General features: G+C 43.8%; 1 protein-coding gene across 1 annotated transcript in view; it reads right to left on the bottom strand.

Moving 5' to 3' along the window:
• The window catches only part of AVIL (advillin), a 28,915-nt gene extending 16,964 nt beyond the window's left edge, over nt 1-11,951 (bottom strand). Inside the window, exons 1-9 of the mRNA XM_027855123.1 lie at nt 10,982-11,951; nt 8,055-8,152; nt 6,294-6,368; nt 4,083-4,279; nt 3,473-3,581; nt 3,008-3,118; nt 1,629-1,831; nt 1,024-1,102; nt 818-916 (exon numbers count right to left, since the gene is read on the bottom strand). Of these exons, the coding sequence (XP_027710924.1) occupies nt 818-916; nt 1,024-1,102; nt 1,629-1,831; nt 3,008-3,118; nt 3,473-3,581; nt 4,083-4,279; nt 6,294-6,368; nt 8,055-8,120 (939 nt within the window). The 5' untranslated portion in view covers nt 8,121-8,152; nt 10,982-11,951. The remainder of the gene's footprint in view (nt 1-817; nt 917-1,023; nt 1,103-1,628; nt 1,832-3,007; nt 3,119-3,472; nt 3,582-4,082; nt 4,280-6,293; nt 6,369-8,054; nt 8,153-10,981) is intronic.
• Nucleotides 11,952-13,775: the final 1,824 nt, after the last annotated feature.

The following is a 13,775-nucleotide window of genomic DNA, read 5'->3' as shown; positions in this document are numbered from 1 at the left end:
ACTTTTTTTAAAAATAAAATTTTATTGATACCTTGTATTTTAACATAGGCTAAATTTCCCCCTGTATGTTCCCTCTCTCCTCCTAAATCCAACCCTTTTAAAATAATTTTGCTGACTCACTTCTAACTGGAGACTGAATTGCCTACCCCCAGGATGTATTCATAGAAAACATTTTGGCATCTTTCTGTTAGACTGTCACAACATTTTTTTGTGCTTATAGTGAGCAAACTTCTTTACTCCATGCCTCAGCATTTCTGTAATTTACTGACTTTGTACTCTATCAATTTGCTCATTTATTACTTTGTGTTTCTCAAAAGGTGCATCCACTTGTGTCCTTTCTCCTCAAATAAAGCATAAACTCCTTGGGGTTTAGCACTATATCCTTGCTGATTTTTTATATCTCTCTCCCTTTGTCCCGACATTCATCCTATAGTGTGGCACACAGTTGGTAGTATAATTTACTCACTAAGTCAATATCATCCCCCTGTTCAAATGTAAACTTTTTGAGGGCAGGACATGTTTTGATTTAGGTTTTGTATCCCCAACACCTAGCATAGTGCCTGGTACCTAGTATGAGCTTAATAAATACTTGTTGATTGATAGGATCATATTATCATAGATATAAAGCTAGAAGGGACCTGAGAGGTCACCTAGTCAAAGCCTATCATTTTTACAGATGAAGAAGCAGGCCCAGATAGGTTGACTTGCCCAAGGTTACAGGTTAAGTGTCTGAGGAACCCGAGTACTGACTGCAAATCCAGCTTTCTCTCCACTGCACAAAATCATCCAGCCAATTTTGTATATGAATTGCACCCACCAGGGCTTTGGACATAGCAGTCTGTTTCTCATTCTTGGTGGCTTCCCTTCCTTTCCAGACATAGATCTTGCTTCCACCATGGTCCAGGATGTAGCAATCCTGAAACATTCCGATGGATGAATGACATTACCACTGGTGGGGACAGTGAGGGAGCCTTACTCTTATTCCAGTTTATTCCAGTCTGAGTCTACCTGTGTTGTACTTACATCATGATTCAGTAAATCTTGGACCAAGGGCCTTGTGGATACTTCTGTGACTGTCAGCTGCCCACTTGAGTCAGAGACACTAGAGAAGGGGGAAACGTGTGTTGATTTGGGTTCTCTTTCCTCAGCAGAATCTCACTGCCTAAATGTAGCTTTCCTGTCTTTCCTTTGGTGGACAGTTTCTTTGTAGGATTTGGATTATTGCTCCCAGTTCTGTGGGAGTTCATGTTTCCTGGCAGGCTAACTTTTAAATCCTTTTTTTTTAATGTTCCCTTTATTCTGAGGATTCTACATCTTTCTCCCCCAAATCTTATCCCTTCCAGAGCCTCAGGGACGTTGAGTATCTATTTCATGGTGCAGCTCTACTATCACCTGTACAACTCAAAGAATGAATAAGAAGTAGCACGCCAGAACATTAACACAAACATAAGTGGTGAGATGTTTGAGTGGAGGAACTTTGGTACTTATGTTTATTATAGATACTAGAATTGAAGAGGGATCAGAAGAAAGCTATAAATCTCAGAAACCAATATAGAGATAATCCAAGGTATCTGGATTTATGAGAGGACTCCTTAGTCTCCAATCAGGAGTAGGAAATGGCCACTTACTGATATAACGTGATATTTGATTTCTGCTCTTGATCTAAGAGCTCATCAGAGGTTGCAGGCTTGATCAGGGAGCGTTCTCCTAGTGTGTCCTGAAGGACCTTCATCAGGTTTGAACTGGCTGCCTCATTGTCTCCCTCAATGACACCAATTTCAGCCCGGCCCCCATGCTCTCGGTCCCGAATATCCTTTGCTAGGAGCATCGCCTACCGTAAGAGAGTCCAAGGAAGAGATTCAGTGTGCCTGCCTTACCACAGGAGCTTGAGTACTGTTGAAGAAACAAGCCTCAGTTCTAGGAGATAGGAATTTTAGTATCTTAAAAGGTCTTGAGAATGAGTCATTAATTCCTTGGACTGGAAGTAATATCCTTCCATTAACTCATCTTCCCAGAAAAATCCTCCCTCCAAACTAACCTCTCTCTCTGTTGTGGGTACCATCATCTCCCTAGTGATTTGAATTCAAAAGCTTAGTCATTTGTGACTTTTCCTTCTGCATATCCAGTCAGTTACTAGTTTGTTTTTTTTTTGTCAATTCTGCCTCCATAAAATCCACCCTTTTCTCTCCTTTCACACATTTGCCACTCTAATTCAGGCCCTTGTTACCTCTTTTCTGGGCTACTGTGATAGCTTCCTAATTAGGTTCTCTGCTTCCAGTATCCTCTCTCTAATCCTTCCTCCCTCTATACAGATGTTAAATTAATCTTCCTAAGGTCCAGGTCTGATCATGTAATTTCCCTGCTCAAAGCCGCTAGGATAAAATACAAACTCCATAATCTGCTTTCACCCTACCTTTTCAGCCATATTTCACATTACTCTCCTTTGTGAACTTTCAGTCAGATTGGACTATTCACCGGACCTGACATTCCACCTCTGACCTCTAGTCTTTTCACAAAAATACATACCCCGTGTCTAATCTCTGCCTCTTAGAATCTTTATCTTCTTTCAAGGGTCCACTCATATACCATCTTCTCAATGGAAACCTCTCCCATTCCTTCCAGTTAACAGTGCTGGCTAGCTTGGTTTTTCTTGTCTACATCTTACAACACGTACCCCCTCCAGTTAAGCTCCTTTCACTCAGCACTCTTGTTTTCGCCTGTGTAGTTCCAGTGCCTAGCATAGTGCCTTTCACGTGATAGGTTTAATAAATACCTGTTGTGGAATTTACTGTCTCCAGGCCAGACCCCACCAAAAAAAAAAAAAAGTAGGGGTCCAATTTAAATCACAGACACGACTTGCATGTAGAAATAATAAGTAACAGTAATAATCATAACAATACTAATAATAATTACAGAGAAAGCCAGAAACCATGTCTGAAAGACCCTAAGCTACACCCTGGGGACTCTAAGGAAAAGAGAGACCTCTGGTGAGCAGTAGCAACAGTACCTTCAGCCGTTCTCCAGTGTTGCTTTCTGGGCCATTCCACTGGATGATGATTCTTCCAAGGTCCAGCAGAAAGACATCACCCAGGTTAAAACTGTCCCAGCTCAGGTCTACCTACAGGTTAGAGATAGAGACTGCTCAGGGTAGTCCTGTTAAAATATTGTGAACAGATCTCAACCTTCCTTAGAATAAGCAGAAGGGATGGGAGCCAGTCAGCTTAGTTGTAACCTTTTTTGTGTCCTGGATCCCTTCAGCAGTCTAGTGAAGCTTATCGACCCCCTTCTCAAAACCATGTTTTTAAATCAATAAAACAAGATACAAAGGATGACCAAGGAAACCAATTATATTGAAACACAGTTATCAAAAAAAAATTTTTTTTAAAACAAGTTCACAGACCTCAGGTTAAGAACCCCTGGCTACGTGATGCTAATAAAGCCCCTCAGGGAGTTGACTTCCTGGAAAACTTACCTCAGTAGCTGTTACATGCCTTTTCCCTTTCACGTGCAGTAGACGCTTCACATCATAGGTGTTGGTCTCCACGTGCTTCATCCCAGAGGTCACACCTCCCTTCTTGTAGCTGAGGGATAGACAAAGGTGGTGCTTTTGTTTTGTTTTGTTTTGTTTTTGCAATTGGGGTTAATAGACTTGCCCAGGGTCACACAGCTAGTAAGTATCTGAGGCCTTTTCCTCTGGCTGTCATGTCAGGCCTCCTTCAAATCCCTCCTGGCATCACTGCTCTACTGGAAAAGAATGAATTTCCCACCCACTCATGGCCCACCTCCTCCAGAAAGCTTTCTTTGACTAACTTCCACATTTTATCCAGTCCATCAGTACTTAAAACCAATCAGCCTTTTCTTCAGTTATCATTGCTGTAATGGATACCCTAGGAGCTTTATCACTTGGGAAAAGGAAGGAACTATTATGAGTTCTATTAAAAATGCCATTGTGATTCTCTACTCTCTCTTTCCTTTGCCAAACACTGTATTGTTTTCATCACGGTGCTGTGCTTTGTTCATATTAAATGCCCAGTTAGGGAGAGGATGAGCCCAAGAACAGTCCAGTTCAGATTTCTACTCACATGATCCCCTGTTTGAAGTAGCCTCGGAAAGTCTCCGATTCATGATATTGAACCTCCCGATGCTGCACTGGGCTACCACCCAGATAGTCGTCTAACTGAGTCGTATAGATGGCAGCACAGCTCTGCTCATCCTGGGTAGAATCCTTTCCAATCCAGTAGTGGATATCCTGGCACAAGAGACTTCCAGATCTCCGGGTCTGACAGATGCCCAAAAAGATTGTGGAATTAGGGAATGGCTCATTTTTCTGCTTTGACGGAACTGTGACGTATTGGGGGTGGGGTGGGGTGGGGGGCTGGATTACTGTCCCTGAGAAGAGTCAATTGACCCCAGTAGAAATCTATAATGCATCTAGTTATTCTGTTCAAATCCTGGTGGCCCAAATCTAGTCTTACATTTGGAAAAAGAAATTTTGCTGTCCCTCAAGATAAGTGAGAAAATCGACAACAAAGAGAAGCCAAAATAAAGGATGTACCTTCAGAATTTTAACAGCACCCCCCATTTTATTCAACAAGTATTTGTTAAACATGATATGTAAGGCACTGTGCTAGGAACTGAGGATACAAAGATTAGTTTCTGTTCTCTAGAAGTCTATATTTTTACTAGAGTTGATACTCCCAAATCTCATTTCTCCATTATGGTATTCTCAAGTACTTAAGTACACAATTTGCACCATTAACTTGCACCTATGTGTTAGTTGGCCTTTTTCTTCAGTTAACTTCACAGTCATATACAGGGAAGATCAAGCTTAAAACTGCTTTTGTACTGTCCTTTTTCAATTGAAGTCATTTTGAAGCTAGGACCTGGACCTTTTGTATCCCTCCAGGGTATCTGGGGAAGGACTATGTAAGCAGTGGTTGGCCAGATCATTGTTGACTAACACCAGACCTAGGGACCTTTCTTGGGCTAATGAGATTAATTCTCCACTCCAGCTCTGCCATTCCTTAGCCTTTGAATTGAATAGGAAAGGTCAATTTTGAGGATGCACCTTGGACTTCTAAAGTCTGGGAGCTCTAGAGTGATAGATCATTCTCTCCCTTGCTGACTTCCTCCGTTCCTGACTTCAGGGATCACCTCTGGCCCTGACCACTCCCTGGGGCTGCGGTGCTGCATTTCTAACTCCCAGCTGGACACTGCCAGCAGGTTGTCCTACCTGAGCCTCAAATGGAGTTAATCTCCCTTGCCTCCTCTTCCCCATGCCTCCCCCCAAACGTGTTCCTCCTAACTTCCCACTCTTTCACTGGCACCATAACTTTCCCATTCTTTCATTCAGGATGAAGAATTCAGGATGATCTTTAATTTTTCCTGCTTCCATATAGCCTGCTCTGTAATTCTTCTTCACCTTCCACATTGGAATCAGTTGCTAAGTTTTGCCCATTTTTTCTACAGCCTTTGTCCTTCTTTCTATCCCCACAGATACCATTCTACTTTAGGACCTCATTACGTCCTTGGAAGGCTATTGTAATAATTCCATAACTGATTTTCCTGTCTTTAGGTATTCTCCTCGCTAATTCATCTTCTCACAGGACTGCTACAGTGAGATTCTACATGTAATATGTAGGTTTGGCCCTCCTCTGCTCGAAATGCTTTGGTGTCTCCTCATTGCTTAGCCACCAGAATATATGCCCCTTAGCCTGGCATGCAAGACCTTACACAATCTGTCTCCAAATTACCTCTTCAGCCTATTTCCCTTCTGCAGTCTGCATCTGAGCCAAATTTGACTACTTAGCATTCTCTGATCTTATCCTGTCCTTTCTTGCCAGTGTCTTTGCTCATGTTGGCTTCCATGCCAGGAATGGTCTCTGCCTGTGGAATTCCCTCCCTTCCTTTGAGGTTCCATGCAGATGACACCTTCTCCAGAAAGCCCTCTCATATTCTGTCTGCCCCACTGTCCCCCAGGTTAGGTAGTCTCATCCTTTTTGAATCTCCCTTAAGCTCTTATGAATTTAGCATATGATACCTTGTATTATTATTGTTTGTGTTATTTCTTTTATGAGATCTTTGAGAGTAGGAACTATATTATCTTTGATCTTTGTAAACCCACAACACTGCAAAACGCATTTGTATATAGATGCTCAGAAGATAATTGGCTTGTCCCAGGGTTCCTGTGGGCCATTACCCTCCACCACCAGCAGGTGTCTCCATGGCTCCTGAGAGTAGATGACCAGCGGAAGAGAGTGAGGCTAGGGGATTAGGGACGAGGGTCTGCTCACCGAGAGAACCACGTAACAGTCTCCCTCGTAGAAATTGCCATGAAGGCTCAGTGGCACCAGCACTAGTTCCATTTTCTGGAAGGACAAAAAGTGAGTGAGGGGCACATACCAGTCTGCATTCCTTCTACCCGGCTGCTCGTCTTTCTACCATCTTTGCTTTTCCCAACCCAAGAAGTACCCAGAACGTTGGCGAGGGGTACGGACCTAGCCAATTCCTCCTCTATTCCAGGGTAACGCTCCACCCCAGCCCTGTCAGGGATGTACTCTTCTGATCCAGACCTGTGATTTCATTAGTAAAGGAACGGATAGGGAAACTCTTTCCACCCTTGCAGATAAGAGTTGTCTGGCGCCCTGAGAGGTGAAGTAATTTGCCCATGTTAATTTGCCCCATGTGGGGGCGGCGGAAAGGCTTCAACCTTGACCTTCCTGACTCCAAGGCTGGCTCTCTATTCAACAGGCCACACGGCCTCTCAACAAAAGAGTAGGTACAATAATGATCCTGATCTCTTTGTAGCATAGTGTGGCCATTACTTATGCCTGGGAAGCACAGCCCTGAGGCCAGTCCCTGGAGCTGAGACTTGTCCAGATTTGGGGAGAGAGAGGAGCTAGTCCCCTGCAGCCCCCAAGCAATTTTGCCATACAGGCACAGCTCCCTTATGTTGCTGCTAAACCAGGATAACCAGGAGTCCCCTGCCAGCCACAAGGTAAGAGATTAGCATTTGGGAATTTCACTTCAAGTTTTGTCCCTTGGGAATGAGCTGATTCTGCTAAAAGGGGACAGCTATGTTTTGCATGACTTATGTATAATTGATATCATATTGCTAGCCTTATTTGGAACTCAAAATTAAAGGGGACAGCTACAGGCCAACCCCAAAGCCCAGTCAGATGACAATCCCCAGGCTTTGTGATTCATGTTCTCTCAGTGATGATGGAAAGAAAATGGGCAGAATGATAACTGATCCTACAACCTGGGGCAAATTCAGTCGGTGGGGATCCACCCAGTGCCTCTGTTGGGGTTGGAGGAAAGGCAAGCAGATCCTGGAAGAGACCCAACCATTGTTGCAGTTGTGTGAAAGGAGTCTTCTTCTATTCCCCCAACCATGGCTGGGTTGGAAGCGGAATTCTAAAGAGCAAGTTACGGGGATGACAATCTCAGGAGTGCTTGGGAGAGGAGGTGTCCTGCCTCCCTAAGCAAGGAGCTTCCCCTTCCCTTACCCAGATGTTAACGCTTTCACTTAAAGCCCCACCTTCATCATGGCTCTGGGGGCTGGGGAATCTTTTACAGAATGTTGGCTCCTGACTCCTCAGATAGGAAATGGGGCACTCTATTTCAATTAGTGAAGGACGCCTACTATGGGAAGTCTTGTTATTGCCATGACAAGGTGAGTATGAAGGCCTTATGGGCCTTCATTAAAAATACATTCTCCAAGTTGAATGTAGACCAAAGATCATTCTTACTGTCTCAGTTGCTGCTGTTCAGCATGTGAGATAGGCCTTTATCTACTTCCTTTAGGTGCCAGGGGCAGTCAGGCATAGCCAAGCACAGTTCATTCACGTTACTCCGGTCTTTCACTACCCTTCCAAACCAGAGATAAGAAGTCAAGAAGCTTTCCAAAGTAGACCAAAGTTTCTGCCTGATACCAACATTCAAGAGAGCCTAGTGATGGTTTCATGCCACAGGCAGGCCCCTTGGCTTATGGGAATTGGTAGATAGGACAGAGGCTGAGAATTTGTATTTTTGACCATGGGAGCCCAGCTTACCTCTATTCTCCAAGTGATCACTCCTGGGTCATTGCCCACTGCCCTGAAGGCGCCACTCAGAGACATGGTGTTCTTCTCAGGACTAAACTAAAATGTAACTGAGGAAAAGGTATAATGAGACATCCCAACACTGAGCATTTATGCAGTACTTTTCTTCTGAAACATTCTTGGTATCTTCCCAATCACAGTTTATCCTTCCATATCCTTGTGGGACATTCCTGACCTTTTCGCAGATGAGGAAAACAGTAACAGCATGACATTTATGTCATGATTTAATATTTACAAAATACTTAATGGACACTATCTCATTTAATCCTTAATGACAATCCTGTGACATAGGCACTACAAGAATTATTATCCCTATTTTACAGATGAGGAAACTAAGGCTCACAAAATTAAGTGAATAGACCACGGTTACACAGCTCCCAAGTGTTTACAATGTTATTTGAACAGAGGTCTCTTTTGACTGGAAGTCCATGGTTGTTTCTGTTGAAGAAGCGACTTGTCCAAAGTGTCACAATGAATTGGTTTACAGATTTAGGTTGAACTCAGGAATTTTGGCTTCCATTTCTGTTCTGTTTTTTACCTCTTTTCCCTTTAAAGTCTTGTCTGAATTCAACAGGGGCACCAAAAAAAGATTGTTTCAGATGCTATCCAGAAATTAAGTTCAAAACAGTTCTTTGCTCCATGCCATGCCGTGAACTGCTTGTCTTCCCTACTCCTCTGTTAAGAGTCAGTGGGGTGCAGTGGAACAGGTTTCCTGATGTCTTCAGGCCGCTGCCCTAACACTTACTATTGTGGCAGTGGGGCTGTGGGGTCAGTGTGTAAGCCCAGGTTTCCTCATCAGTAAAACAAGGATGATAATGCTTGTACTTCCTATGTTAGGAGTTGGTTGTGAAGAGAGGGCACTTTGTAAACTATACAATGCTGTGTAAATAAATGGCAGTTATTATTTCTCCAACTCCTCCTTTCACTGCATTTTTAAAAAACCAAACAAAAGCCTGAGTCACTGCAACGATTCCCTGGTGCCCCATGAATGAAAAGGGAACAGAGCAGCAGGGCTAGGCAAAGGACAAAAGGCCCCAGGTGCAAGGCACAGTCAAGCAGGGGGTGTGGTCTAGTCTCCTGAATTTGGTGTAAATTCAGCCCCATCCACCTGGGTGGTAGGGACGAGGTGCTGAGGAGGCCGGGATGACTGACTCCATCATGTTTTTTGGGGAAGAGTTGGCTCCAGCTAGCTATTTGGCCCTTGGGTGAAGGGAAGTCCCTGTAGGCCATATAGTATCTTTGTTACATGCATTTATTTAATATTTAATTAAGCACCTATATCTAAACTTGTATTTTTACATAATTTAGAGATATGGATTTGGCATTTAGGCTTATAATCTAACATGTTATATTTGACAGAAATAGGAGAAAATTCCTTCTCACCTACAAACAGTAAAGGAATAGGATGATGGAGTTTATAAATAAATGCAGATACACACTAAAGGAAAAGCAACCCTACAGGAATTGTTACAGGTTTTTACAATTGGTGATGGGATAGGGTTATCATGAGAAAATCTAATTGGATCTTTTTCTTTATCATTCATCTATTTGCTTTGGGTCAGAGGATGGATGGTGATGAAAAGCAGACAGAAGCAAAGGAGTCACTGGGCAACTTGCCCTGCCCCACCTTGCAGGAATTTACCCTGGACCTAATGCCCTATATCTAGTTGATATGGAGAATTTTCTCTCCCCTCTGGTGCTCTGCCCCTTACCTTCCTCCAACATTAATTTAAAGACTGGGGAGACAGACAAGGAAGGGAAGCACTGAAGAAACTTAATTTTTCTCATCCCCAACTTTTCTAGTTCACAAAGTAACAGGACCAATTCATCAACAAATTAAAAATGAAGCAGGTACAATATATTCAACTGAGAATAGATCCCATTTCTGTTTGAAGCCATCCTTCCCTTTCAGATAGCAAATGTAAAGGTCACAGTCTCGGTGGTCCCAGAGAAGGAACCTAGGGAAGGAGTTGGAAAAATAATTGGTCCAGAGAAGGTGGTGTTCTGTCCTGCCCCCAAACTAACCGTTTTTACCTTCAGCCCCCAGTTGCTAAAGGCAGATTACAGTATAATCTGCTTTGGGGACGGGGACCCAGGCCAAAAAACCTGTAGCCCTGTGGGGAGACACCAAAATGTCGCCTTTATAAAAACCAAACTAACTGGAATTGTTTAATTAGGAATATTGGTTTCTGAAGTCAAAGCAGAGTCAAGGTTTTTGAAAGGAGTATTTTCAAACTCCTGATTTATTCCTTTTGGCCACATGCATTTGGCAGTTTCTACCTCCAATTACTACTGCTATTGCTAATCCATCTGATTCCTCCCTAACCCTCTCCTCCACCCATCTGCAGGAAATAACTTGAAGATGAAACTGCATCAAAAATACAATTCAATTTAAAATACAGAATTCTTGAAGCCCATTATTTCTGCCTGCCCCACCCACCCCTATGACCAGGCACCTTCCTAACTCAAGTTGTTTAGTCCATACATAATCATTTTTTAATTGGATTTCATTTTGGTTTGGGCCATTTGTAGACACCCAGGGGATTGCAAGTGCAGCATTAGAAATCACTGCCCTAAACTGGAGGGAATACCCTTTGCACCTCAAAATGAATTACGGATGTCTCCTCCCATTACTTCACCCACCCCATCTTTCTCCAACAGAGAGCTGGAGGATCCAAGGAATCCTCTCAATCCTGCCCATCTTCACCATAACTTGCCCCCCACCCACCTCTATCTGATAAAGTTTATTCTTTACCCCCCCCCAAAAGTCTTTTAAAAACTAAAGCCAAGAAAAGTAATTAAAATCTTCCAGGATTTGTACAGGATCGTTCCCTCCGAATTCGAGAACGATATTCACCTATAAACCAAACCAACCTTACCTGGTCCTTTCTCCAAACTAGACTCTTCAATCTCCCTGTAAGTCGGAGGCAGGTAGCTTGTAAGGACCAAATTTATCCAGAGAAACAGAAGAGGGATGGTACCAGATCCTTGCTCTTTGCTCAGGATAGCTGACCTGACAATGGCTCATATTTGCTTATATTTGCACCTTAACCACATTTTCTCAGTCCTGGCCAATCACAGCCAGGCTGGTCCCTGGCTGGACTTAGGAAGAGAAGGCTTTATGTGCGCCTATTCAAAATAGCAAAAACCAGGAGACTTTTAAAGGCCTCTTTTCTCTTTTAACTCTGTTTCCACACCCTATTCTAATTGATTTTCTAAAGTGCACAGCCCATCAATAATGCAGGAAGTGGGGTGGAGTGGAAAAGCAGATATGAAATTAGCCATATTATAGATGGGGATACATTAGGCTCATGGATACTGTATGACAGATAGAAAGCCAAAACAAATAACAGACACAGTACCAGGAAATCCTGGACTTGCTCTGCTGAGAATAGGACCCTGGGAACTTGGAGCCAGAACACTGCTACCACAGTGAGGAATAAAATCGGGGGACACAGCCCTAAGACCTGGAAGAGAAGCCTGGAAGGAAGACGAAGTTATTGGGAAAGAGGTTTTTTCCCCTGAAAAAACATCCTTGAGGTTACCCTCAGTCTCAACAGAATGGCTTAGCTCTTTTCATGGGGAGGTGAAGTGCTCGAAATGCATGGGACCTCAGGGTTCTTTTGCACTCCTCAGTCTCTCACAGAAAGTCAATAGTAAAACGGGGATTGATGTTCAACAAGGAGACGCAGGTGGAATAGTTCCGTATGGCCTGGTGGGGGAAGGGGACAGGGGACAGGAAGCGTTCATATAACCCTCGGGGAAGCCCAATGTTGAGACCAGAGGGGGTTTTCTAGGCTGCAGGCAGTTGGTTCGAGTCCTGCGAGCATGTAGCATGTCTGGGAATCGGCGCCTTGCACGACAACACGCACCCATGCTGGCTGGAGTACACAACCACAAGGCCATATTCCTGGCTGGGTTTTTTAAAAAAAAAACCTTTTTATTATTTAATTGCAAGTAATACAAATATTCCAAAAATATAAACAGACACTTAATGGCGTCAAACATTTCAAGTTTTGGAATAAAACAAATTTCTCCAAGAAACCATTAATCTGTAACCAGGGTAGTCACAATCCTATAGCACAGGTGATGTGGGGGTGCAATCCCCCCTCTACCCTCCAAATCCAGCATTCCCTCAACTGGAAAAGCAGCACAAGAAAGAGTAACTCTCATACCTAGGGTCCTTCCAAGTAGAAAAGCTTGCCTTTGAGGCTGGAAGAGAAAGGTGTGTCCTCTACAGGGAAAAAGGCCTGGATTCATTAGAGAAGGGAGCTGGCCAACTAGCACCCCCTGTAGAATCCAGGTTTGAGTGAAGCCCCGTTCTGCAGAGGAGACTGAGTCATGAGTGAACTCCATGACAGCCAGAAACTCTGCAGTAACAAACAAGCCAAACACCCTGGGTTCCCCTTTTTCTCCCCAGACACCCTGGAGGCAGTGGGAATTGTACAGAGGTACCTAGTCTCCCGATTTTCCCAAACCTTACTGGTTCAATACAGAGGGAGATGCTCTACCCATGACTTGGGCATGGAGAAATCTTTAATATGGCACAAGGGGCTCCCAAGAAAGAAGGCAATGGGGCAGGGCAGGGCCAGGGGGCTGGCTACTTTTTTAGACTTTCCGTGATTAGCACATCCAAAGTTTCTGGGTTCTTATATAAAACAGTAAAGGTAAATTTACAAGTTTACAAAATAGTCAACATCTTTGGGAGGCAGGAGGGAGCTAAAAGTCCCAGACAACTCTTAAGGCAAATTTACCCAAGGATATTTCTTTCCCTGTTCAACAATTTAACACTCGAGTTCATGGTCCAATTCTCAAAACTCCCTCAGGTCCAGGACATTGCTCTGTTTGCCTCCCCAGCCTGGGATCCACAGGCCTCTGAAGAGCATCCTCTCTACAATGTGCAGAGTTGAGATGCTTAACCCTGACTCTTTCCCAAACTGGCCCTTTGTTTAAAGCTTCCCCCTATGAGAGGGATGTGAACATCAGGCTCTTTCTAAAGAGAAGCCCAAACAGAGACAACTATTGTGTCACTGAAGAGGCAACATAAAGAACGAAATTTGGCAGAAGGGTGTATTCCTGGAATGGTTGATCTATGTGTAGGAAGATCTCTCTAATGAAGCATTAGCTCTTTAGCTGAGACCTAGTTTAAACAGGGCACCCTGGCTGAGCTCTGCTCATAGCCAAGTGAGGTAAAGAACTCTGGCCACCCTTTGGAGAGAAGCCCTCCACTTGCTTAAGGACTCTTGACCTCTTTAAAGTAGGGGTGGGGGTAAAGAGTGTACCCACTGGGACCCACAGGGGAAAGAGTACACTTTTACCCCTAGCCCTGGCTCATTCCAAGAGTAAACCTGCCATTACTTCAGTAATAACTTCTCTTGGGACCAGGGTTTGAAAACCCTGCCAAACTTTCCCAAACTACTGTTTCAAACTACTTCTGGCAGGGTTAGCATAAGGTCCTGTTCAAATCTGGTTGAGGTGAATGAGGTGACAGTTCTCTAAGGGAACATGCTTTAGCTGGAAGACCATGAAGACTGGATAGAGGGGCCAGGGCGCATGACATATTTACAGCTGAGTAAAAACTAGTGGCTGTAGTGCAGGGATGCCAAGTACACAGGGCTTCCTATGAAATACAGTGAGTATATGTACCAGTGGGCCAGGAAATATCAATATTTG

Source organism: Vombatus ursinus, unplaced genomic scaffold (assembly GCF_900497805.2).
Source record: "Vombatus ursinus unplaced genomic scaffold, bare-nosed wombat genome assembly UNPS02010769.1, whole genome shotgun sequence".
NCBI classification, from domain to species: Eukaryota; Metazoa; Chordata; class Mammalia; order Diprotodontia; family Vombatidae; genus Vombatus; species Vombatus ursinus.
The sequence above is the reverse complement of the archived record's forward strand: the minus strand, read 5'-3'. Positions and strand labels throughout refer to the sequence as shown.